This window comes from Heteronotia binoei, chromosome 4, assembly GCF_032191835.1.
Source record: "Heteronotia binoei isolate CCM8104 ecotype False Entrance Well chromosome 4, APGP_CSIRO_Hbin_v1, whole genome shotgun sequence".
Taxonomy (NCBI): domain Eukaryota; kingdom Metazoa; phylum Chordata; class Lepidosauria; order Squamata; family Gekkonidae; genus Heteronotia; species Heteronotia binoei.
The window spans coordinates 136,046,545-136,069,278 of record NC_083226.1 but is presented as its reverse complement, the minus strand read 5'-3'; the positions used below and the strand labels follow the sequence as shown (position 1 = coordinate 136,069,278).

Genomic DNA, 22,734 nt, shown 5'->3' with positions numbered 1-22,734 from the left:
CATCCCCAGCTCCTTCAACCTTTCCTCATAGGATTTGATCTCCAGACCCCTCACCATCTTTGTTGCCCTCCTCTGGACATGTTCCAGCTTGTCTATATCCTTCTTAAATTGTGATGCCCAAAACTGAACAAACTTAAATTGTGGTGCCCAAATTGTGGTGCCCTTCTTAAATTGTGGTGCTTGATGAGGTCTAACCAGAGCAAAGTAAAGCAATACCATCACTTCATGTGATCTGGACTCTGTCCTTCTGCTGATACAGCCCAAAATCACATTTGCCTTTTTAGCCATTGCGTCACACTGCTGACTCGTGTTCAGTGTACAGTTCACAAAGTCCCCTAGCTCCGTTTTCACACATTCTACTGCCTTATATCTTTAATTAGGATTAGCCAAAATATCTCAAAACAGTGTGCAAGTTTTCAAGTTAAGAATGCTTCATTGTGCTGGTTTTTTAAAGGGAGGAGAAAGAGGAAAACGTTTTTTTGTCATGAAAGGATTTTGGCTAGTAGTCATAAATAGGGTTGTTAACCCTCAAAGCGAGGCCGAGAGATCTCTCAGAATTACAACTAACTTCTAGCTACACAGATCAGTTCTCCAGGAGAAAATGGCTCCTTTGGAGGGTGAACTCTGTGGAATTATATCCTACTACGGTCCTTCCCCAAAGCCCATCTTCCCCAGGATCCACCTCCATATATCCAGAAATTTCACAACAAGTTGGCGACCCACAGTATTATATATAGATTAATGAACAATTTACATTATAGATACGACTGCAGCCTTAATTTCTTAGGGTTGGTAGTAATTCCAGCCCCTTTTTATAAGAACTCCTAAAAGTCAGATAACCCTGTATTGGAAAAGACCTCTGAACAGATAGCTCTTAACTAGAATTTCATCTATGAGGCTACCCTTTTGCGTCCGTAATTCAGGTCAGGGCAAAATCTCCCTCTTTTTATTCCTAAACGAGTGAAAGAAAAGAGGGACGGGGGATGCCTAAACGGGGTGGGGGGGGGGGGAGTAAGAGACTATCTATAAAGAGAACGCCTTAATAACAAGCGGCAGAACAGCCACAAACTGTGCACACACCTCAGCCTCAGCTGCCTCGCCAGCCGCCCGCAAGCGCAAAAATTAAGCCACACCAAGATGGCGGCCACCCGAACTTTGAAAGAAGGAACGTTGACATTTATGAAACCCGCCCAAGACTACAGCACCCAAAGGCGCTGGAAAGACCCGCTTTCCCAGAATGCAGCGCGAAGCAAGTAACATCTCCGCGGACTACATTTCCCATCCGGCCATGGAAGCTGTCTACTCTTGACTGGGAGGGGAGTGTGAGGAGAAATTGGTAAATAGTGGCCGAGTCCGAGCTACTTGAGTAAAATGGCGGCGGTAGTGGCAGTATTGCTTTGAGTGGCGGGGGATTAAAAAAAAAAGGCAGCGAGAGGAAAGGAGGAAGAGCGCAAGCCCTGCGGAGACTATGGCCGTTGTACAGATGGTGGGGGCCACCAGTGCGAATTGAGGGTGGGAGGAAGGACTGAGAAGCTGCGGTCCCGGCGGTGGCCAGAAGGGGACAGGCAGAAAAGGGGCTGGGAAGCGAGCTCAGGCTGGAGCGGCAGCAAAAGCCCCGAGGAGAGAGGTGTCAGTCAGGTAAAGCCCCTGCTCCTGTCGCCTCAGCGCCTTCCCTGCTCGGTGGCCGTGGCTGAGGGACGCGGCTTCTCCATGTCGGACAATCAAAGCTGGAATTCCTCTGGCTCCGAAGAGGATCCCGAGACCGAGTCTGGGCCGCCTGTTGAGCTCTGCGGAGTCCTCAGCAAGGTAAGCAGCCTCCGAGGGTGGGGGGACGGCAGCCACGTCTCTCGGCTTCCTTACCTGAGTTGCTGCGGACGCGGGAAGCGACCGGTGCCCTTTTCTTTTGCCGCCGTCGTTGGGGTTCCTGTGTTGAGGGAAAGGGAAGGAGGCGGCGTAGAGAAATGTCTGTGGCTTCCCTCTGCAAAAGGACAGCTATTGTGGGAGCCTGGAAATGAGTCTCGGTAACGAGGAGCTCTGATTTTGGGAGGGGGTGGTTCACCAGCCTGAAATCCTTCCCAGTGCAGTTAGCGGGAGATTCCCGCCGCTCTCCTCCTCCGCTGCTTGTTCTCAGAGAGCGGGGTAAGAAGCAGCGCCTTCTCTAAGCCGTCGCCGTCGCATTCCGGGAAGGCGCTGTTGGAGACGTTGATGCGTGTGGGGAGAGTCACTTCGTTTTAAAGCGAAGCTTTCGCCTTCCTTTGCCAAGTGGAAGGAGCCAGCCTGCCTGGAAATATTACTTTCCAGAGAGCCCACTCACCATATCTTTCTTCCCTCGGTGGTCTTAAGGCACTTGTTAAAATATCCTCTCTGCTCGTTGTGGTTCCCCCCCTCCCTGTTTGATGCAATGAAGGAAAAGATCAATCCATTCATCAGGTTCTTCGCAAGAGCCTGGTAATCCTATCCCAGACTGCACTTGTAAGCACAGTTTGGCTGAGTAATAATGATACAACCCCGGATAAGGAACGGTCGCTTTCACTCGTTAAGTCTGCGTGAAGGGAAAAGGCTAACTTTGGCCTGGGCCTTGGAAGCAAAAGCGTCCAAGTTATTTTTTCTTCTCTTCCCCCCTTTAAGGAAATAGAATCACGTGATGTACACGCATAATGCATAATTGTAACATCAGAAAGGAGTGGCTTGACCTTTGCTCTAAACGTCAAAACAGTGCAATAAAATAGACCTGCTGCAGGACAACTGAGCATAGGGGATATGAAGAAGGAAGAAACTGTATCTGTGATTGGAGGCCTTTTCTTTAAGGTGTCAGTATTTGTATGCTTTGTCTCTGTTGCCATTTCTGTTGTTAAAAATGTGTAGTTTTGAGTATAATTACTTTAATAAAGCCCACCCCCATCAAGTAAAGGGTCAGGCTCAGGCAGACTTCACAAAATGTAGCTTGGAAACCTAGCTGACTGTTGTAGTATTACAAAGAAATTCTACTTTAAGTGTGTGTATGTACTAAATCATTTATTTTTCACCATCATGCCTGTGTTTCTGAGTCTTCTGTGAACTGAAATACACAATGCAAGCAAAAGTCATGGAATTTTCAGCTTTTGCTGAGAAAACCATTGTTGTGTAGTTGGTGTTCAAAATGTGTGGAATTTGCATGCCGTCTGCAAGTTACTAGTCCTTTTCTGTGTTAGAAAACAGAATATTACAAATGAGGACTTTCAACTGGATGATGTGAATATTGCACATGACATTCAGGTGAAGGTTCAGGTTGAAAGTACATACAGTTTTTAGGACTACTATTTTCTAGATTAATGTCAGCGGCTAAATAAATGCCTTGTAGGAGTTATTACTGTTGCAACACAGAACTCTAGCAACATATTAGTATATTTCAGTAATAAGGGGATTGGGTGAGTTTGATGCAGTTTGTCTATGCCTACTGGCCTTAACCTGTTCCTTGTGTCCTTATGATACAGGAAAAAGACACTGTAAAGGTCAAGGGTCTGCAATGAGCTTCTGATTGAATTGTAATTCTGGCAACCCTTGTGGATTGGATTGTCCTGCCCAGGCAGGCAAGAAGGTTGTATGCATAGCCTTTTTTCTGTCTTGGAATACAGTAATTAACAATTCATCCACTTTCTGTTTGTTAGGTATTCAAAGCCTTGTAAAGTGATTCAGTTTGTAGTATACCTTGATCTCTTGTAATCCTCACACTGTGACATTATTTCAGCTTTTTGCCACTACATGACTATCAAATGTTAAACCCTAAAGTGCATATATGCTTGTGGCTAATTAAAAATTGTACATAGTTTTTGGAAGTTTTGCTGTGTGAGCCAGCATGATATCAGTGAAATGATAGGAATTCTAAATTGCAAAGTGTTGCCTGTATATGTGCTGAACAATATTGTAACTTAGTTTTTCATTTGTTTGTTTATTCAGCCATTTCATTACTCAGTGATTCATGCCTTAGTGGAATTTTTTACCACAAATGCTGAGTATGTCAGGAGTTCGTTACTTGTAGGTTTGCTTCTGCCACTTTAATGTATACTTTTATTATTGTATAAGCAGGGGTCATTTTGCAGAAAAATAGGTGGTTGAGCTCATCCAGGGATTGTTATGCAGCTGCAACTACTATTCAATGGACAAGGTGGGAAGGAGGAGGTGGAACTCTCAGAAAGGTTCAGGAACTGCACTCCTGTGAGCTCCCACTAAATCCCGAGGCCTGTGTATAAGCCTAGTTAAGATCATTGAGATGATTAAAAAGTAATGAAGAAAAGTGATAGAATCCTTGTGAACCCCAAAAGGCTGATTGAAAATTGTTGAAATGTAGATAACTACTGTAGGGTAGATGCTGCAGAATTGAAATCTTTTAGTATTGAATAAAGTGGGGGATATAGGTGATATGATAAAGTTACAAAGTGTGGTTAATCTAGCACTCTTGACAGTGGCAGGAATTGAATTGGTATTCAGCAGTTATGAAATAATTCTTTATTCACAACTTGTAATAAGGATTTTGGAAGGAGGCTACTGTTCTAAACCTCTTTATTTAAATTTAAATTTACTGGTGTATGTTTACTGTCAATTCTGTGAAGTGTAGAGTTTTATAAAAATGGCTTTCATCATTTCTATCCTACATGGTTCACTTATTTGTGAAAGTGTGCTATTTTTTCTTAACTTTATCCACACAAAATTTATAGTCTTGGATATGTGATGATCTTTTCCTCTAAGGTAAAAATCATGATGTAAATTTCTTCATACTTATTAATTGAAGATACTTCTTGTCCTAGTTGCTGTTCTTTGTACCTTCTGTCATTTGACTGCATTGCTAAGAATAATGACAAGAATTGAACTCTATATTCTAAAAACTGCCCTGCAGTTTTGTCTGTTCATGTGTTGTTTTTGCATCCCATTATGAACAGTTCCATTTGCTGCTTAAGTAGTTGGAATGTGCAGAACTGATGAACTGAATGACCAGCAATGACTCCCATTGTTTTTTATGTTGTGGTAATGGCTGACTTAAAACTGCATGTTGTATATGTATAATTCAGCAGTGATGATTTCTAGTGATTTTTATGTGGTGCTTACCAACTTTGAATTTTGTTCATTTAATAATTAATTGCACAAAGATCTGGGAATGCTTCTACTTTGCAATTTTTATTGATGGAGATGCAGGTACCTGCATTAGAGTTCTTCTGAAGGGAATGATACATCAGAGAGAAAAAAAACTTCTGAAATGCAGTTTATATAACTTGCAGTCTTTTAAATTTCATTATTTTAAATTTGTTTCAGTAGCTTCTGACACTTCACTAATCACACCCTTCTAATTGTAAGTGAATGTGAAGTGCGAGTGTACCATTACTTTGCTGTTAAACTTGCATGTGTTTAAAAGCTGTTGAGGAGGATGAATGCTGCAACTTTAGTTGACTGCTCCCGCCTCCTGTTTCTTTCCAGGGAAATACTTTAACTGGACACTTTGCTGCAGAGTACCATGCTAATATTGTTACACAATTCAGATGGGGTTTTGTTGTTGTTGTTATCCTTGAAATTTGTGTTTATAGGATGGAGACACTAATTTGGCTTTCTATAATATCATTAATGCAAGGGGCTCACTGATCTGTTCACTGCTGGACTTAACAATTTTGTCAGCTCTCCTTTCAGGAGTAAACTGCTAGAAATTTGATATCATTCCAGCCCTGCTAACAAATTAAGAGAGTAATACCAAGCAGGTTTAATCAGAATCCTGCTCAATAGGATTTACTTGCAGGAAAGTTTTCTTGAGATTGCACTGTGAATAACTTGCAAATTATATGGTGGTTGTGGAAAGTGCCATCAAATCGCAGCTGTCTTAATGGTAATCCTGTGAGGTTTTCAAAGGAAGAGATGTTCAGAGATGGTTTGCCATTACCTGCCTCCACATTACAGCCCTGATATTCATTGGAGGTCTCCAATTCAAATACTAGCCAGGGCCAACTCTGCTTAGCTTTTGAAATTTGATGAGGTCAGGCTAGCCTGGGATATCCAGGTAAGGACAGTTGTCTATGCTGAATTTTCTACTAGATTATAGTTTTCTAAGTAATTTCAGACAGTTCAGAATCTGTTCACTGCTGGACTTAACAATTTTGTCAGCTCTCCTTTCAGGAGTAAACTGCTAGAAATGAATGTAGTACGAGGGTTATTCAGTGGCTCAGCCTTTTGAGTTGAAATTAAATAACTGAAACCACTGAAAGTAATTGTGTGTGAATGGATGGATAAATGGGTCTGGATTCCCTTCTGAAATGTAAGTGTATTTCTGGAAAGTAGTTTTAACTTATGATAAAACTGGCCACTTGCTGAATCATGTATTAGACTGTGAACCGGTAATGCAAACTGTATTGTTTTTAGAGGTAATTAGCTTGGTTTCACAAGATGTTACAGGACTAAAACTCAGGAATACTGATTTTCTTTATACAGATTTTCTTTATACAGATTTTCTTTATACTTTATATAGATAAATTACTGGCTTATTGCCTAAATTTGAGTCCAGTGGCACCTTTAAGACAAGTTTTATTCTGAATATAACCTTGGTGTGCATGCACGCTTCCTCAGATACTACACGCTGAAGCTTGTATCCAGAATAAAACTTTGTTGTTCTTAGAGGTGCCACTGGACTCAAACTTTGTTCTGCTGCTTCAGATCAGTATGGCTACTCACCTGAATCTGGTTTATTGCCTGTAATGAAAAATAAAGTAAACTAGGAAGCTTCTCATTCTTGAAGCTATCTTTTGATGACACCTTTCTCCATTCCTCAACTTGTCACCTCTTTTAGATCTTGTTTCTAATGTCTGTTCTTTCCCATTTTCCTATTTGCATATAGTTTTAGTAAAACTATGTCTTATCAATGGCATTTCGTATACCTTTTATCCAGAGCTGGCGCAAGGTCTTTGCTACCATATTTTAGCAACATCACTTTCAGTTGTCAAGTTGGCCATGATATTCTTTTCTCATTTTCCTTTTACTGACGATATCTATAACCTCTACTTCCTCTCATTTAATTGTCTCTAAAACATGCCATGGTATGAGCTGCAGTTTGTGTCATTATGGTCTAAATCAGGAATGTTTTGCTGGTGATTTGTGTAGAATATGTAGGCTCACAAATGATTGCACATTTTGACCCGTGCTTCACCAGCTGCACTAGCTCCATGTTGAGTACCAGATTCACTTCAAGGTTTTGACCTTTAAAGCCCTTAACAGTCTAGGACTAATGTACCTGCAGGATTGCCTCTCTCTGGATGCCCCCTGAAGAGCCTTACGCTCCAGAATCCAAAACTTGCCCAAAAGACGTCCGGTTATCCTCAGCTGGCCCTGGCCTGATAGAGTTCCTACTTAGTAACATCTGCACCCTGCAGGAACTTGCTCAGTTCCACAGGGCATGTGAAACAGAAATGTTCCACCAGGCCCATGGTTGAGAACAGCAATGGTTCCTTTACCAATCCCTTTGGAGGGAGTGAAGCTATACACATGCAATCAGTTATTCAGAGGATGTATCCTGTTTTACCTGTTATTAACCATGTACCATTTTTTATTATTAATTAATAATAATAGTAAGAGCTGAGTCATTACCTGTTGCATGCTCTGGAATGCAGGGGCTGTCGCTGTCAAGCCAAGCAGCTAAGCAGTCTTTTTGAATTTCCTTCAAAAGCATAATATGTGAGAGTGTGAGTGTTTCCAATAGATTTATATAGATAAAACCAATGCTTCTGGAGTTCTCCACTGCAGGTAGCTGCATGGCTTACCCCTGGGCTAGTTCTATACCAGGAGTGGACAAACTTGCATAATGTAGGGAAAGGAAAGGTCCCCTGTGCAAGCACCAGTCGTTTCCAACTCTGGGGTGACGTTGCTTTCACAACGTTTTCACAGCAGACTTTTTAATACATGTCAGGTATTTGAGAGCCGTAAGACATGAACAGATGCTTGAGACCCAGATAGGGTGGCCATAATGTCTGAAGGCCAGCCAGGGACGCTTTTTGGGGGGGAAGGAAGGGGTGCGCGCGCCGCCGGAAACAGGAAGTGACGTCACTTCTGGTGACGTCGTGCCACCGCCGGAAACAGGAAGTGACATCACTTCCTGTGACATCATTCCCCCCCACACACACCACCTGCCGGAAACAGGAAGTGACATCACTTCCTGTGACATCATTTCCCCCCCCCCGCGCCACCTGCCGGAAGCAGGTAGTGACATCACTTCCTGTGACATCATTTCCCCCAAATGCCACTGCCGGAAACAGGAAGTGACTTCACAGCACTTCCTGTGACGTCCCCAAAAATCCCCCAAATATCACCGCCGGAAACACCAAGATTATTTATAGAGAGGGGAAGGGGGAAGTAAAGTTAAATGAAACTCTTTTTTTCAAAGTGAGAAGACTAGAGAGAACGGGTTCCATGCTGAGAAGCCAGTCAGATTCCAGTGAGACTGTGCTGCATAATGCAGCCTATTTATTTTGTCCTGTTTGCTCTGTTGGCTCTATCTGCGCCACCTTCATCACTTTCGGGGTGTGAATCCCCCAGTGGGGTGGTCTCCCGACTCCCTCTGCCGGCTGTTTCTGATAGCCCTGCGCCCCCTCTTTCATTTGATATGTGTCCCGTGCGGGTGCCACCCTCCCGCCGGGAGATGCCGCAAAATGAGCCCCCTTGAGGCTTATGGCGGCAGGGCTCGGGGGAAGCGAGCTAGACTGCTGTTCTTTTGAGGGGTTATAGAGTGTTTCGAGCCCGTCCCTGTGGCATTGGTCCCATCGTTGTGGGACCCAGGGGGCCGGCGCAGCGGCACGCCGAAGCAGCCTGTCACTAATAACACAGGTCGAGATGCAGGACAGGAACCCGGAAGTGACCGACAGTCTCCAGCGACCAGCGGAGGCCGCGGAGAGGCCTCCGCTGGTCGGCGCTGGTCGCCGGAGGCCCTCCAGAGTCTCTGGGGGGCCTCCCGGGACCAGCGCCGGCGCCTCCGCAGCCTCTCCGCGGCCTCCGCTGGTCGCTGGAGGCCCTCCAGAGTCTCTGGAGGGCCTCCAGCGACCAGCGGAGGCCGCGGAGAGGCCTCCCCTGGTCGGCGCTGGTCGCCGGAGGCCCTCCAGAGTCTCTGGAGGGCCTCCCAGGACCAGCGCCGGCGCCTCCGCGGCCTCTCCGCGGCCTCCGCTGGTCGCCGGAGGCCCTCCAGAGTCTCTGGAGGGCCTCCGGCGACCAGCGCCGACCAGGGGAGGCCTCCCTCCGGCGACCAGCGCACACGCAGGGACGCTCCCTCCCTCACTTGCCGCCTTCCCCGCCGGTGCCCGCGGGCCACCGCCTCCAGGGCTGGCTAAACCGGGACCTCTAATGGTCCCGGTATAGCCAGCCCGGGAGGCGGGAATAGGGGGCCAGAACCGGGACATTCCCGGCTGCCCGGGACGGTCTGGCCACCCTAGACCCAGAAGGAAGGAAATAGATGGGAGGAAAGAGGGAGAGGTGAAAAGAAAGCAACTTTAATCCAAGCTGCCGGCTAGCTTGACTTGAGAAGTGATTTAAAGAGAGAAATGCCTTCTCCAAGCTGGCTGACAGGGTGGTGGAGGTTTTGAGAGCCACACAATATGTGTGAAAGAGCCACATGCAGTTCCCAAGCCAAAGTTTGGCCTGTTCTAGACCTACTAATGCTCACCATCACCAGCATTCACTGTGGGTTGCCCAGTTACACCTATATCTGAATTTAAAAGTTCAGTTTGTATTATGACACTTAATAGAACTCTAAGTTTACATTTCACCAGTCATTGTGGTTACTGGAACTTTCTTATCACAACATCCAGAATATAGACATTCTGTGATTAAACAAAAGGTTTAGATACATTGATTCACAAATATTTTATGTTTCAGATTATTTATTCTAAAGTTTGCATGTTTGAATTCAGTTCAATTAGAATCCTAAGTAATTGTTACAATTCAAATCAAAGTTTGTTCCCTAATATCCTATGTGGGCTATATCTTTCATCAGCATTGCTTTTACCTATTTTAGCCAGGTTTAGGTGTGATTTAGCTAAACAGATTTGCCTTTGCTAGTTCCTTTTGTAAGGTTTTGCCCAGAATCTATCACAAGACTTCTTGAGTAAATGCAGAAGGTTTAATGAAGAAACAAATAGCAAACACTTGTAGCATGTATATGCAAGGCTATTGCCAGACTGCTATAAAATGGAACTTACAATCCAAATATAGGTTACAGGTTAATGGTCCATCACCCCTCACACCTAATTCTCCCACTCAAAAGTCTTTGAATTATTTCTCAGGTTGCAGTGTTACTTTCTTCAAGGTCACATTCCAACTTACAGACATCTTTTGTTGGTACCTATCTTCCGTTACTAGGGAGACAAGATTAGGCCCCTGCTTCCCACAGTGGCTTACCTTCCATGGTGGCCTCCCTTGTTACCAATACTATTCTACATAAAACTTTAAAAGAATACAAGAACATATATGAGGATTAGTGAATACCAATATTCTATTACATAGGTTAGTACAGTCATGAATGTGTGTATAGATACATGTATAACTACAGACAACCATACAGCTATGGATATATGAGTATACTTTGAATAACTGGCTTTTCATCAGCAATGACAATACTGTTAGGAAAATCAGCAGACTTTTTCTTTGTGAGGGACTTGAACCTGACTGACACCTACGTGACAGAATAGTTTTGGCAGCTTCTAAGCTCTGTTACAAGCTTTAGGTGGATGTGATGGCCAATCACTGTTGGTTCTTGCTGCCTTTCTCTTCCCTATTTTCTGTCTAATCTCATCTTCTGAACCAAATCCATCTCGAATATTGAGTTCCCTCTTAATTTGTGATGCACCCTTGTGCTCTTTATTTAATTGCATTCTTGCCAAGGTGAAATGATATATTTATTTCAAATAATCCATATGTATTTTACTTACATACAGTTATGGTTTTGAAAGTAAGAGCTGCTTGGTGGTGAATATGTTGACAAGGGAATGAAATGCAAGAGGGGGAAAAAGAGAATGTAATGAAATTTATGTGTGGTCGGCCTTTTTTTTTTTGAGCAGGAACGCAGTTCCAGCTGGCTTTGTGTCAGGCGTTGTGGTCTAATATGCAAATGAGTTCCTACTGGAACTTTTATACAAAAAGCCCTGTATGCAACAATGGTGATGTCAGGGTATGTGGCCTAAAATGCAAATGAGTTCCTGCTGGCTTTTCCTACAAAAATAGCCCTGGATGTGGTGATAGGGTTAAAACAGTACTTTCTAGATCTTAGGCATTAAAATTGGTACATGGAGTGCTTTGTTTTGAAGCTCCCAACAGCTAGGGGCTGTTCATACGCACAGTATAATCAGCTGTTGCTGCTGTTTCATACTGGATTAAAAGTGGCTGATCAGACAGCAACATCTGCCTCCCGGTATTAACTCGTAGTACCCCCCCACCCACCCAATCCTTCTCAAAACCGAAGTATTTTGTTACCTGCTCTTTTGCGGTGTTTTTTGAGTTCTCCGGTTTCACCTCGTAGTTTCCTTGTCTGGATAGTTCTCGACCAACTTCTGGATGTCTGAAGGCTGTCCTGGAGCAAAAGGAGCCTCAGACATCCGGTTTACGGTCACCAGTTTTTCTTACTACTTAGCGATATGCGCATAACTTCATAACCACGTAATGTTTTAACCTTTGCTCATAGTGTACATCAAAGTGGAGAAAAAAAAGAACTGCATGGTGCCATTGTGTGGACGGCAGAAGATGGTTTCACCGTGGAGTGATTCAAATTGCAGTATGGCAGTTTGTTCGATAATATCCGGAACAAAGATATTTAGAACAGAACTGGGTCAGTTTAGCATGGACTCAACATGCTGTGTGAACAGGGCCCTAGCCGCCCTGAGCCTGCTTCGGCGGGGAGGGCGGGATATAAATAAAATGATTGATTGATAGTGTGGTATAGTGGTTAGAGTGTAAGAAAAGGATCTGGGAACTTCAGACTGAAATCCCCACTCTGTTATGTAGCTTGCTATGTAATCTTGTCAGTCACTCAGCATAACATCAGTGTTGTTATATGGATAGAATGAAGGACAGAACAATGTACTCACCCCTCAGCTCCCTGGAAGAAGTATGGAACAAAAATGGATTAAACAGATAATATTGCTTGTAAATGGCTACTTTCCTCCTCCAGTGTAAGCCCTGCTTCATTATAAAAGGAAATGAATATGTACAGGAGGAAAAGTTATGCACCAATACACTAGTGCAGTGTTTTTGTATGCATCAGACTACAATACTAGCTATACTTAGTGGGGGAATAAAATTCCCTGTTTAATCTAGTGTAAGTAAACACGCATATGATTTAACAGATGTATTGGAAGCAGCTTTCAAAAACTGTGAGCATGTCTGCTATTTGTAATACTTTATAATTCTGATATGGATTTTGAATATATCATTGATCTGGAATGAACTAAAAAGGTTATAGAAAGATTTAATAGGAAGATGCTATGCAGAAGAATACTTCTTTAAAGCTTTTTTCTTCTTGCTGAAATGTTTTTGTTTCTTCTCTCTAGTGGACCAACTACATCCATGGGTGGCAGGACCGATGGGTGGTCTTGAAAAACAACACTCTAAGCTACTACAAGTCTGAAGATGAAACAGAATATGGCTGCCGGGGTTCCATCTGTCTGAGTAAGGCTGTCATTACAGTAAGTTGCTTTATTTCCCAAGTTACCCAACTGCTTTAGATGTTGCATTTCTAAAGAATGATAAATGTTGGCAAATGCAGTCAAACCAGAGTAACTTTCTGTACAACCTTATGTCAGTAGTATGATAAGAAAACTGAAGCTATTTTAAATGGGCCACAGCAAGGGTAGAAAATCCCCCCCCCCCATTTGAAAATTCCATATGTTTTGCCTGTGGGATATATAGTTTGAGATACATAGCAATTTCATAATTCATTCTGAAAAGGCACTGGCTAGAATCCAGAAAGATAACTGTGGATGTAACTAGAGCTTTGATTCTCTCTCCCCCCTCCCCCTCCCCCCCGTGCAGCAGCAGTTGCCACTATTAGGCACAAGCTGCTATTTTAAAAAGTGGCTTCTGTCTTTGGCAATAGGAATGTTGCACAAAGATTGCTTTGAATCGGCCTTTTCATAGGTAACTTTTCATTTTTATGTCTTTGATGTGTTTTGAAAAAGTCATCTAAGGTCAGGTTACCAATATGTGCCCGAGAGCCAATATAGAATGGGTGCTCCCTAATAAAATTTCTAGGAATTTTAAAGCCGGGGGGGGGGGGGAGGAGTGTGTTTGTTTTTAAAAACTGAAGTTTGAGAGGCTGAAATATGTGCAGTGCTGACTTTCCTATTAAACCTATTAATTTACTGGTTTAACACCTTAAATAAGAACATAAGAGAAGCCATGTTGGATCAGGCCAACGGCCCATCCAGTCCAACACTCTGTGTCACACAGTGGCAAAAAATTTTATATATAAACACACTGTGGCTAATAGCCAGTGATGGACCTGTGCTCCATGTTTTTATCTAAACCCCCCTTGAAGGTGGCTATACTTGTGGCTGCCACCACCTCCTGTGGCAGTGAATTCCACATGTTAATCACCCTTCGGGTGAAGAAGTACTTCCTTTTATCCATTTTAACCTGTCTGCTCAGCAATTTCATCGAATGCCCACGAGTTCTTGTATTTGCCAATAGGATCCATTATAACTTAAAATGGATCAGTTATAACTGCTAGTATGTAAAAATTTACTATTGGGTGTGTTTAATGGAATTTAAAGTATCAATGTCTTGACTTTCTATGAGAGAAACTGGAAAAATATCAATACTTGAGAGAGAATTGCAGATTGTTGCTTATGCTATTTTAGCTCCTGTACCTTTATTTTTGTCATCTGAGAGGGGGAAATGAAGTTAGAAAAAATTCTGTAGTAAATACATTTTGGACAGGAACACTGTCATATAGTCATAATATATAGGACAACCAGCATTAGAATATTAAGTCATACTTCATCATTTAACACACTGAATTTTTTGATAATGTATTAAATGCATTGCTCTGTACTAATTGCCCAAATTATTAACATTTAAAAAAATGTGTATATGTCTACAATATACTTAGGTATTGTCACACAAAAAATTTATAGTACACATTTTGAATTAAAAAGCAGATATCACCAAAGTAAAAAGATTTTTTCCCAGGGTTTTCCAAAATAAAAAAGAATTTTTCATGCTGTACATTTTGAATGAGAAAAACCATATTTTAAGAAACATTTTGCTTATTCTAAAAGAGAAACTACATGGAGGGGAAGGGGCAAGAGCACCTCAGACCATCACACTGCAAGCCTGATCAGGGCCTTAAGATACCTAAAAAAACTTTTTAAAATGGCAGTGGTATCTATGGGTCAGAACCATGGACACTGTCTTATCTAATTTGGACCTGAGTTTATAGATCCCTTTGAGAGCAGTTGTGTAACAGCATATGTATGAGCTGGCCATAATGTATCAATGCTAGATAAATCTTTTTGTAAATGCTCTATGCCATTGCAGTTGTTTAAAATGGGAAGACCAGACACTACAAAGGTCTTCACAGATTTGAAGAATATAGTCTGTATATCAATAGGAATTCTTAATGTAATTGCTTGCTACTGGGGTTAGTGCAGAACCTACTGTTCTTCAGAAGTTAAATGGAAAAGTAGTTTTGGAGACTATTTGTAGTTAGTTGGTTATTTAAATTTTCTACTTTAATGGTGTGTAATTGAGACATTTTTCTACTATAAAATTAAATAAGAGCAGCTTGCTGAAGTAAGTGGTCCCAACTAGCCCAATTTCCTGTTTCACAGCTAAAAGCCATTGATGGAACAAATGTGGAGTGCAGTGGTACCTTTAAGACAAACAAAGTTTTATTCAGAATGTAAGCTTTCGTATGCACGCACACTTTGTCAGATGATGAAATGGGGTACAGTGAGCAGTGCTATATATAGCTGGTGGTTAAGCATGCAAAATAGTACAGCGTTAGAATCCGATGGCAAAATAGTGAAATCAACACATTGAAAGAATAGCAAGTTTGGTCTGGATAGCATCAGTTGTGTGGGAAAACAGCAAAAGCAATAAACATGTCAGAAAGTAGCGGTTTTACTGCAAAGAAAATTCAAGAACACAATGGAAAGGGAAATTGCTGAATTACAAGTTATTATGAAACTTGGAACAAACACTTCCCTGGGACTGAACAAGGATATTGGTTTCTTATCTCATTATATATTTAATTCACTGTATTCCACTGTATTTCTCCTTTAGAACGGTGTATCAGAATAATGTCTTTTTTGTATTGACAAACTGGAATAAGGGATATTAGTTTATATCATTACATATGGTAAACCCATCTGCCACTATATTCTAATGTATTCGTTTTTGTATTGGCAAACTGAAATGATGTTTATAATGCTATGCTGCATGTTAAAAAGTTAATTAGGTGGACAGAAACACCTCTAAGAAAAAGATGTTCTGTAACCCATGTTTGAGGAGAAATAGAATTAACAAACTGCATTTATTGCCTAGTGATGGTGGACTCTCACCATCGTTCTCTGTTTCTGACATGTTTATTGCTTTTGCTGTTTTCCAACACAACTGATGCTATCCAGACCAAATTTGCTATTCTTTCAATTTGTTTATTTCACTATTTTGTCATTGGATTCTAGCTTTGTACTATTTTGCAAGCTTAACCACCAGCTATACGGAGCACTGCTCGCTCTACCCCATTTCATCATCTGACAAACGGTGTGCACACAAAAGCTTACATTCTGAATAAAACTTTTTTGGTCTTAAAGGTGCCACTTCACTCCAACTTTGTTCTATTGCTTCAGACCAACACAGCTCCCCCCTGGATCTAGCTGTTGATGGACCTATTCCCCATGAATTTGTCTACTCTTCTTTTAAGGAAACAAAATGAATAGACATCATTATGTCTTATGGCAATGAATTGCACAAGTTAATTATTCTTTGAGTGAAAACATTACCTCCTGACTATCCTATACTTCCTAATTTCCAGAGGCTGGTATTTCCAGATAAGTGCTTGAGAAACAGACCTTCATATAGATGAAGGCAGTTTTCAGATGGCCTGTCCCAAAAGTATTAAGCAGTAGGTGGATGGAGTTTAGCTATTTTAAGCTGATCAATAAATGAATCACTTTGTTACCTTGTCCAAAGCTTCTCTTAGCTGTCTCATATGGCCAGTATGAAAGAGGAGACTTCCGTCCTAAAATATAATCATCATGTGTTGCTTCTTTTTGTTTGCAGGTTCATGGTACAGAAGTTAGTTTTAAAAAAAACTTATGTAGTAGTAATCTCTTATTCTAATAGCCACTAGGCTATGTTTGTAGAAAAATATGGTCTTCAAAAAACAATATATTGGGTATGTTTAAAAACTCCCAAATGATAACAGAAGTGCATAGAACCCTAAGAAATTGATTCCCTCAGTTGCCATTGTTTCAGAGTCATTGCATTCCAGGCTGGGTTTCTGTGAGTAAAGACGAGGAGAGGGCAGGGTCCTTTCCAGGGCTGTTTTGGCCTTTGAGCAAAGACTTACAGGGAGAAGCCAGGGCTGGACAAAGTAGTCAGTAGGTGTCAGTACCACCCAACTTGCATGACTGTGCTGGGCTGCTTGCTACTGTTCAACAGCAGCCATGGTTAGAGCATCAGAATGTAGGGTCTGGGAAACCTAGATTTGAATTCCCATCTTGCTATGGAATCTCATTCACTGAGTGATTCTGGACTAGTCACATACTTCCCACCAATACTCCCTCTAAGCTGTTGAGTCTTGTGAGCCAAAATTCTATTTCATGAGCTACTACATAAAGTTATGAGCTACTACATAAATTAGTTTGCTATTTTTCATGGCCTAAGAGAAAAATTTGTGAGCCAGAGGCTAGAAAACTGTGAGCTAGCTCACATTAACTCAGCTCAGAGGGAACATTGCTTCCAATATAACTTGCCTCCCAAGATTATCATGAGGATAAAAAAGAAGGGGGGATGTAAGCTGCTTTGGTCCCCAGTGAAGATAAATGTAAGGTATAAATGAAGTAAATAAATCGTACGTAGCAGAAGATGGGATGCAGATAAAATGTAGGTTGGTGAATGCCTAAGAAGAAGTCAATGAGGCAGGGAAAGGGGAGAGGACATGTGGATTGCCTAAAGGAGGGAAAGAGGAAATAATGTGGGGAGGTGGGTGAAAGGGAAAGTGAGGTGCCCCCAGGCTCGTAGCCATGATTTGGGAAGTTAGGGGGCCTCAAATATTTTCAGGGGCACTCAGTGGCTTCGTTCCCTCAGCCTTCCATTCCACATTCCTTCCTTCCCACCTTTCCATTCCTTCCTGCCTGCTGCCCCCTCCCTCCCTCTCCCCTGACACTCAAATTGTGATCTGGAGGGGTGGCTGAGGCAGACTTTGGCCTCCCGGGCGATTCCCTTCCTAAGTTCCTTCTAAGTCTTGTCGCCACTGCCTCCTCCTCCCTCCCCCCTCCCCACCTTCTGCCACTCAAATCACCCACTGGAGGGGCAGCTGAGGCAGCCTCTGGCACAATTCCCTTCCCTTCCTAAGTTCCTTCCAAGTTTTGCCCTCGCTGCGGCTGCTTCCTCTTCCCTCCATCCCTTTGCCACTCAAATTACGCACCAGAGGGGCAGCTGAGGCAGCCTCTGGCACTATTTCCTTCCCTTCCCTTTGCTGCCACTGCCTCCTCCCCCTTCCTCCACCACTCAAATTGCACACCCAGCGCAATTCCCTTCCTTTCCTTTCTCGTTGCAATCGCTGTCTCCTCCCCCCTCCCCCACCACTCAAATTGCACACCTGGAGCAATTCCCTTTCCTTCTTGTTGCCTCTGGTGCCTCCTCCCCCCCATCACTCAAATTGTGTACCCAGCACAATTTTCTTCCCTTTGCTTCTTGTTGCTGTTGCCACCCGCTGCTGCCTCCCCCCCCCCCCCATTCATATTGTGTGCCAGAGGGATGGCTGAGGCAGCCTCCAGCGTCTGGTGCAATTTAAAAGGCCCGTTAATCAGCTGATCGGTGGCGCCTTTAAATGTCAGGAAAGTCAGCAACTGCTTCCCGCCTGTGATTGGAATCACAGAGAGCCAGGGAGCAAGTCAGGAGGCCAGGTAGGGCTGGAATGTTAGGGGGCCTCGCAAATAAGTCAGCAGGCTGTGCCCCATGAGGCCCTCTCATGGCTACGGACCAGGGTGGCCCTCCTACCACAAGTCCTTGAGGGTTCCCTACCATGCAAGTGGGCCTGGCTCCTTGGCCAGCACCACTCAACTGGGCCATGGTTATCCTAGGTAGAGGCTGCTGGGGAGGAGAGGGAAGGCTGATGACAGAGGGGTAGACAAATGCAGGTTGGTTGTTGGGTGGGAAGGAGAGAAGGAGGCAGGGAAAGGGAGAATATGGGGGCTTTCAGGGAAGAGAGAGAGAGGAGATAGTGGGGGAAGGGGAAAATGAGATGTCTCTCAGAAGTCTTTGCAGGTTCCCACATGTATATTCTAACAGCAAATAGCAGTCCCATAAGAGGATATTGAAACCCAGAGATTGGAGCAAGACAGAACTTTTGACAAACCTGAAAACGTCTCCAGTGAAATAGACACACGTAAACAATAATTCTAAAATAGATGATAGCATGAAATAATTTGTCAGAATTACTTCATAGCGATGAAAAAGTTCCCACCTCCTGTCCAAAACCTGATTTATTTCTGGGTTATTTAGAGAAGCCATTGTTTGGGAGTCATAATGGAACTGGAGGGGAAGTAGGGGTGGAAGCATTAAAAAGCCTGTAAAAACATATTAGATGTTATACTGCAGAGGATATCACTTCTCTGTACAACGAAGACAGAGGTTTGTTTCCTTTGTTCCTGTTTTACAAACTTTAGATGTGAAGCAGTTTCTTTGAAAGGCTTAAAAATATGGCCCATCTTGACAATTCTGAACTTCTAATATTGTCTTGATTTTTAATATTAGCAACAGCTTCTAAATGTCTAGCTGTTCTACCAACATGGACATACAAGATCTGGCCTGGCTCCAGAGTTGTATCTCTGATTAGCATTAATAAAAAAAATTTCTACATACATTTTTATAAATATACTTCGTGAAGCTATTGATGTCATCCATTCCTTCTGTTTTACACCCAAACCTCAAAGGGGATAAATGTGGTAAATCTCAACATTTTGAAGGCAACTGATGCATGGCTTGCACTTCAAAGTGTGTGTTCCACCTTTTCAAGATCCAGAGAGGTGGAAATAAGTGAACCAGTTTTTAGATATACATGTTAGTGTTGTTTACTATGTAATAAAAATTGATGATACAGCTTGTTATAGGTAAGTTTGTTGTTCTTTTGGTTTAGTTGTTTGGGTCATAATACATTTTCAGTTTATTGTGGTTGCTTTTTGTGCCATCAACTTGATATCAGTTGTTGGAGAGCCTTGCAAGATAAATAGGAATACCTTGCATTGTAAAACTAATGAAAGATTTGTTGCTTAACATGAACCATGTATAGGTATATGTGACTTGTAAAAATGAGAATTGTTGTCATCAGTACTCATTTGTATAGTCGATCTATTTTATAAGCACTTAAACTCAGACCACAGGGAGATTTCCAGAGTGTTTTTGGATGTCTGTTTACTAGGCAAGAATTAATTGATCCATGGTTTTAGATGGTAAAAATTAGCCTTGTGACATGAAATATTTTCCCATGTCCTTGTGAAGAGTTTTAATCAACATTAACTTTAGGTTGCCTACCCTAAAACATCCAAAATGCACTAGGTTTCCATGTTGCCAGCTGTGATTCAAAGCAAGCTTAACCTCTGGAATATTGTTTGCAGGTTAACAGCCATTACAAGTAAAAATATTTAGATGTTGGCTAGTCTGTAGCTTAGAGATGCTTCAGAGAAAGTTTAGCTAATTAGAAATGAACTGCATATATTTCATGTGAACTTTTCTTGTTGCTATGGTTGTTTCCATTGTGGAGTACAACTGAAATCAGTCTAGTTTCAGGAGCCATAAATCTTTCTTTCTGCACTGCTCACTGGAAGGGTCTTGTGACTTACAACATTAAAACCAATAAGGTTAAAAACCATATAAAACAAATAACAAATAGTAAATTACTACAGTATTTGGTGATCACAATACCACTATTAAAACAGCCCAAATGTGATTGCCTTCCAAAGGCCAATCTAAGCAATTCAGCCTCATGCCTTGCAGAAACAAAACAAGTCTAGCAGGGATATTAATAAAATAATAGTTTGCTATGACATCTGAATGTATGTGCCTGGAGGAAATACACGTTCTTCACAAGTCAGAATTCTAACCCTAGATTAAGGGTTTAGAATCCCAGATTGTTGTGGTAGTAGGGGTGATAGTTGCACATTGTTCATATACAAGACCAATTGGATCTGGATTAAAGGTTTCCAAAATCAGAAAGCTTTTGATTATAGTCAATGTGTAAGAATATTAGAGAGGGAACATAAAAGGACAGCAACAAGCAGGCTCATGCCCATGTAGTGGAATTAGGCTGTAGAGTCCCATGACTCTCCCCCAGCTAGTTGTCAACTTGCTTGCTAATCCTTATTTAAAACAGGCCCTGCAAGTGTTATAAACCTGCACCAGGCCTTTCTAAGCTTTGTAAACTTTAAATGTTGCATATTATTTACTTTTATATTAGAAGTAAAATTGATTCAAATGACAATGCCAAAAAAGGCCTTTGAGCCCAATATACAAAATTTGAATCCATTGGCACCTTTAAGACCAACAAAGTTTTATTCAAGGTATGGGCTTTCGTATGCATGCATACTTCTTCAGATACATTGAAATGGACGTTACCAGTCAGTCAGTCTCAGTCTCTCTCTCTCTCTCTCTCTCTCTCTCTCTCTCTCTCTCTATATATATATATATAGAGAGAGAGAGAGAGAGAGAGAGAGAGCGCTAGAGGGTAGGCAGTAAATTAGCATACAACATAATGAAGATGTTTTAACAGATGTAAGTCTAGCTATATGTATGGACAGGTAACTCTGAGTATCTAAAGAAATGTATGTGTGTACAAAAGCTCGTACCATGAATAAAACTTTGTTAGTCATAAAGGTGCCACTGGACTCAAACTTTGTTCTACTGTTTCAGACCAGCATGGCCACCCACCTGAATCCACCATTATATACAGTGAAGCATAATTTTAAGGACCAGAAAATGTTGTTACTAGTGCAAAGGAGCTGACCTAACAATAACTGTTACTGTATGCTTCATTATATTCTTTCCCTCATTTCAGTTAGCTTGTATTTGTATGAAGGGTTATGGAATTTGCATGTTGTCAGCATTTGCTGGCAAGGCGGGAGGGTATGGAATGCACGTTGGTGGCCTTTGGTCAGTGGAAAAGGATTCAGGAGGGGGAAGAGCAGCCGTTCTGGCACATAAGAGGATTTGGGAGGTCAGGTAATGGCACATAGGATCCTAGAAAGTTTTGTGGTGGAGAATTGCAAGTTGCAGGAGGGCCCTCGGGGTTTAGGAGAGGTACTTGAGGCTAATGTTGATACAGATTGGATTTGGGCAGGCAAGTTGGGTGATGTGAATGTGGGAGTTGAAGAGTGAGAGGCCAGCAGCAGCCAGTTACTACTCCCTTCCACATGATATGGGGCATTTGGAGTAAAATCCTTGAGGTGGTCCATGGGCATCAGCTACATGTGATTATCTGTAATGCTTTATTGCAAGATAAACATAATAGCAAACATTAAAATAAAAATCTGTTGCTGATAGGTAACAGTTACCAAGCTTTTATTGTTTTGTTTTGTTTTCCAAATAGGTGGGCAGTTGTCAGTGATTTGGTGCTGTCAAGACTGTGCAGTTATCACAGTATACTTTGGTAACTTTGCTCGCTCTCAGAGGAATTTTTTGTTAAACATTAAAAGCGGATAATTTTCTTGCTCTACAAATTCATAAATTCTATTAAAAAATCATCCCTCCCAGTTTTATTGCAAAATAAATGGCAGAAAAATTGTAACTCTGAAATTGAAGAACAGCTTTGGAACTCAGTTTGGACTTCTCCTATCTTTACAACTAAAATATCAACGTAGAACTCCAATTTTGTAAGATAGTTACTAGATAGCACATAACCCCTTGGAAACTGCCTTTAATGAATCTGTCTAATTACCCTAAATACTGTGATCTGACAGACACCTTCCACTGCTGGTGGAGTTATCCTAAGTCCCAAATTTTCTGGGAAATGATCCTGAACAATATCAGAAGAATCCCAGGCTATTCAATTTCTCTTTTCCCTAAACTTATCCTACTCAATATTTGGGAGAAATTCCCTGTACCTAATTTATGGAAGGAACTGATCTCATTATTGTTGGTAGCTACCAAAACCTCATATTTGGAAATCTCCATCCATACACCATCGCTAAGACAATGGTTTCAAAAAACTTGGGAACTTCTTGCCATGGACCACATTTTCATAGCTGAAAATTCTTTATTTCATTCACATTTCCTGGAAAAATGATCTCCCTTTTTTGAATATGTAGAAAACTATGTTAAGAAATGGCTTCTTAGCAAATACACATTATATTCTGTATAATGTTTTAACCTTTCCCTGTGTACTTTCTTGGAGAAGGCAATGACAAACCACCCCATAAAAAGTCTGCTAAGAAGATGTCTTTTCAGGATGTGACGTCACCCCATGGGTTGGTAACAACTCGATGCTCACATAGGGGACTATTTTTACCCTTTTATGTACAATTTACA

The 22,734-nt window shown here is 41.9% G+C and overlaps 2 protein-coding genes across 4 annotated transcripts in view; one reads left to right on the top strand and one right to left on the bottom strand.

Annotated features, from left to right (window-relative positions):
• POLK (DNA polymerase kappa) overlaps nt 1-1,215 on the bottom strand; it is a 62,676-nt gene extending 61,461 nt beyond the window's left edge. For both annotated transcript variants that reach the window (XM_060235827.1, XM_060235828.1), the window contains exon 1: nt 1,081-1,215. The gene's annotated coding sequence lies outside the window, so the exon portion shown is untranslated. The remainder of the gene's footprint in view (nt 1-1,080) is intronic.
• Nucleotides 1,216-1,412: 197 nt separating this feature from the next.
• The window catches only part of CERT1 (ceramide transporter 1), a 105,644-nt gene continuing 84,322 nt past the window's right edge, over nt 1,413-22,734 (top strand). For both annotated transcript variants that reach the window (XM_060235830.1, XM_060235829.1), the window contains exons 1-2: nt 1,413-1,806; nt 12,537-12,671. In XM_060235830.1, coding sequence (XP_060091813.1) covers nt 1,711-1,806; nt 12,537-12,671 — 231 coding nt within the window. In that variant the 5' untranslated portion in view covers nt 1,413-1,710. The remainder of the gene's footprint in view (nt 1,807-12,536; nt 12,672-22,734) is intronic.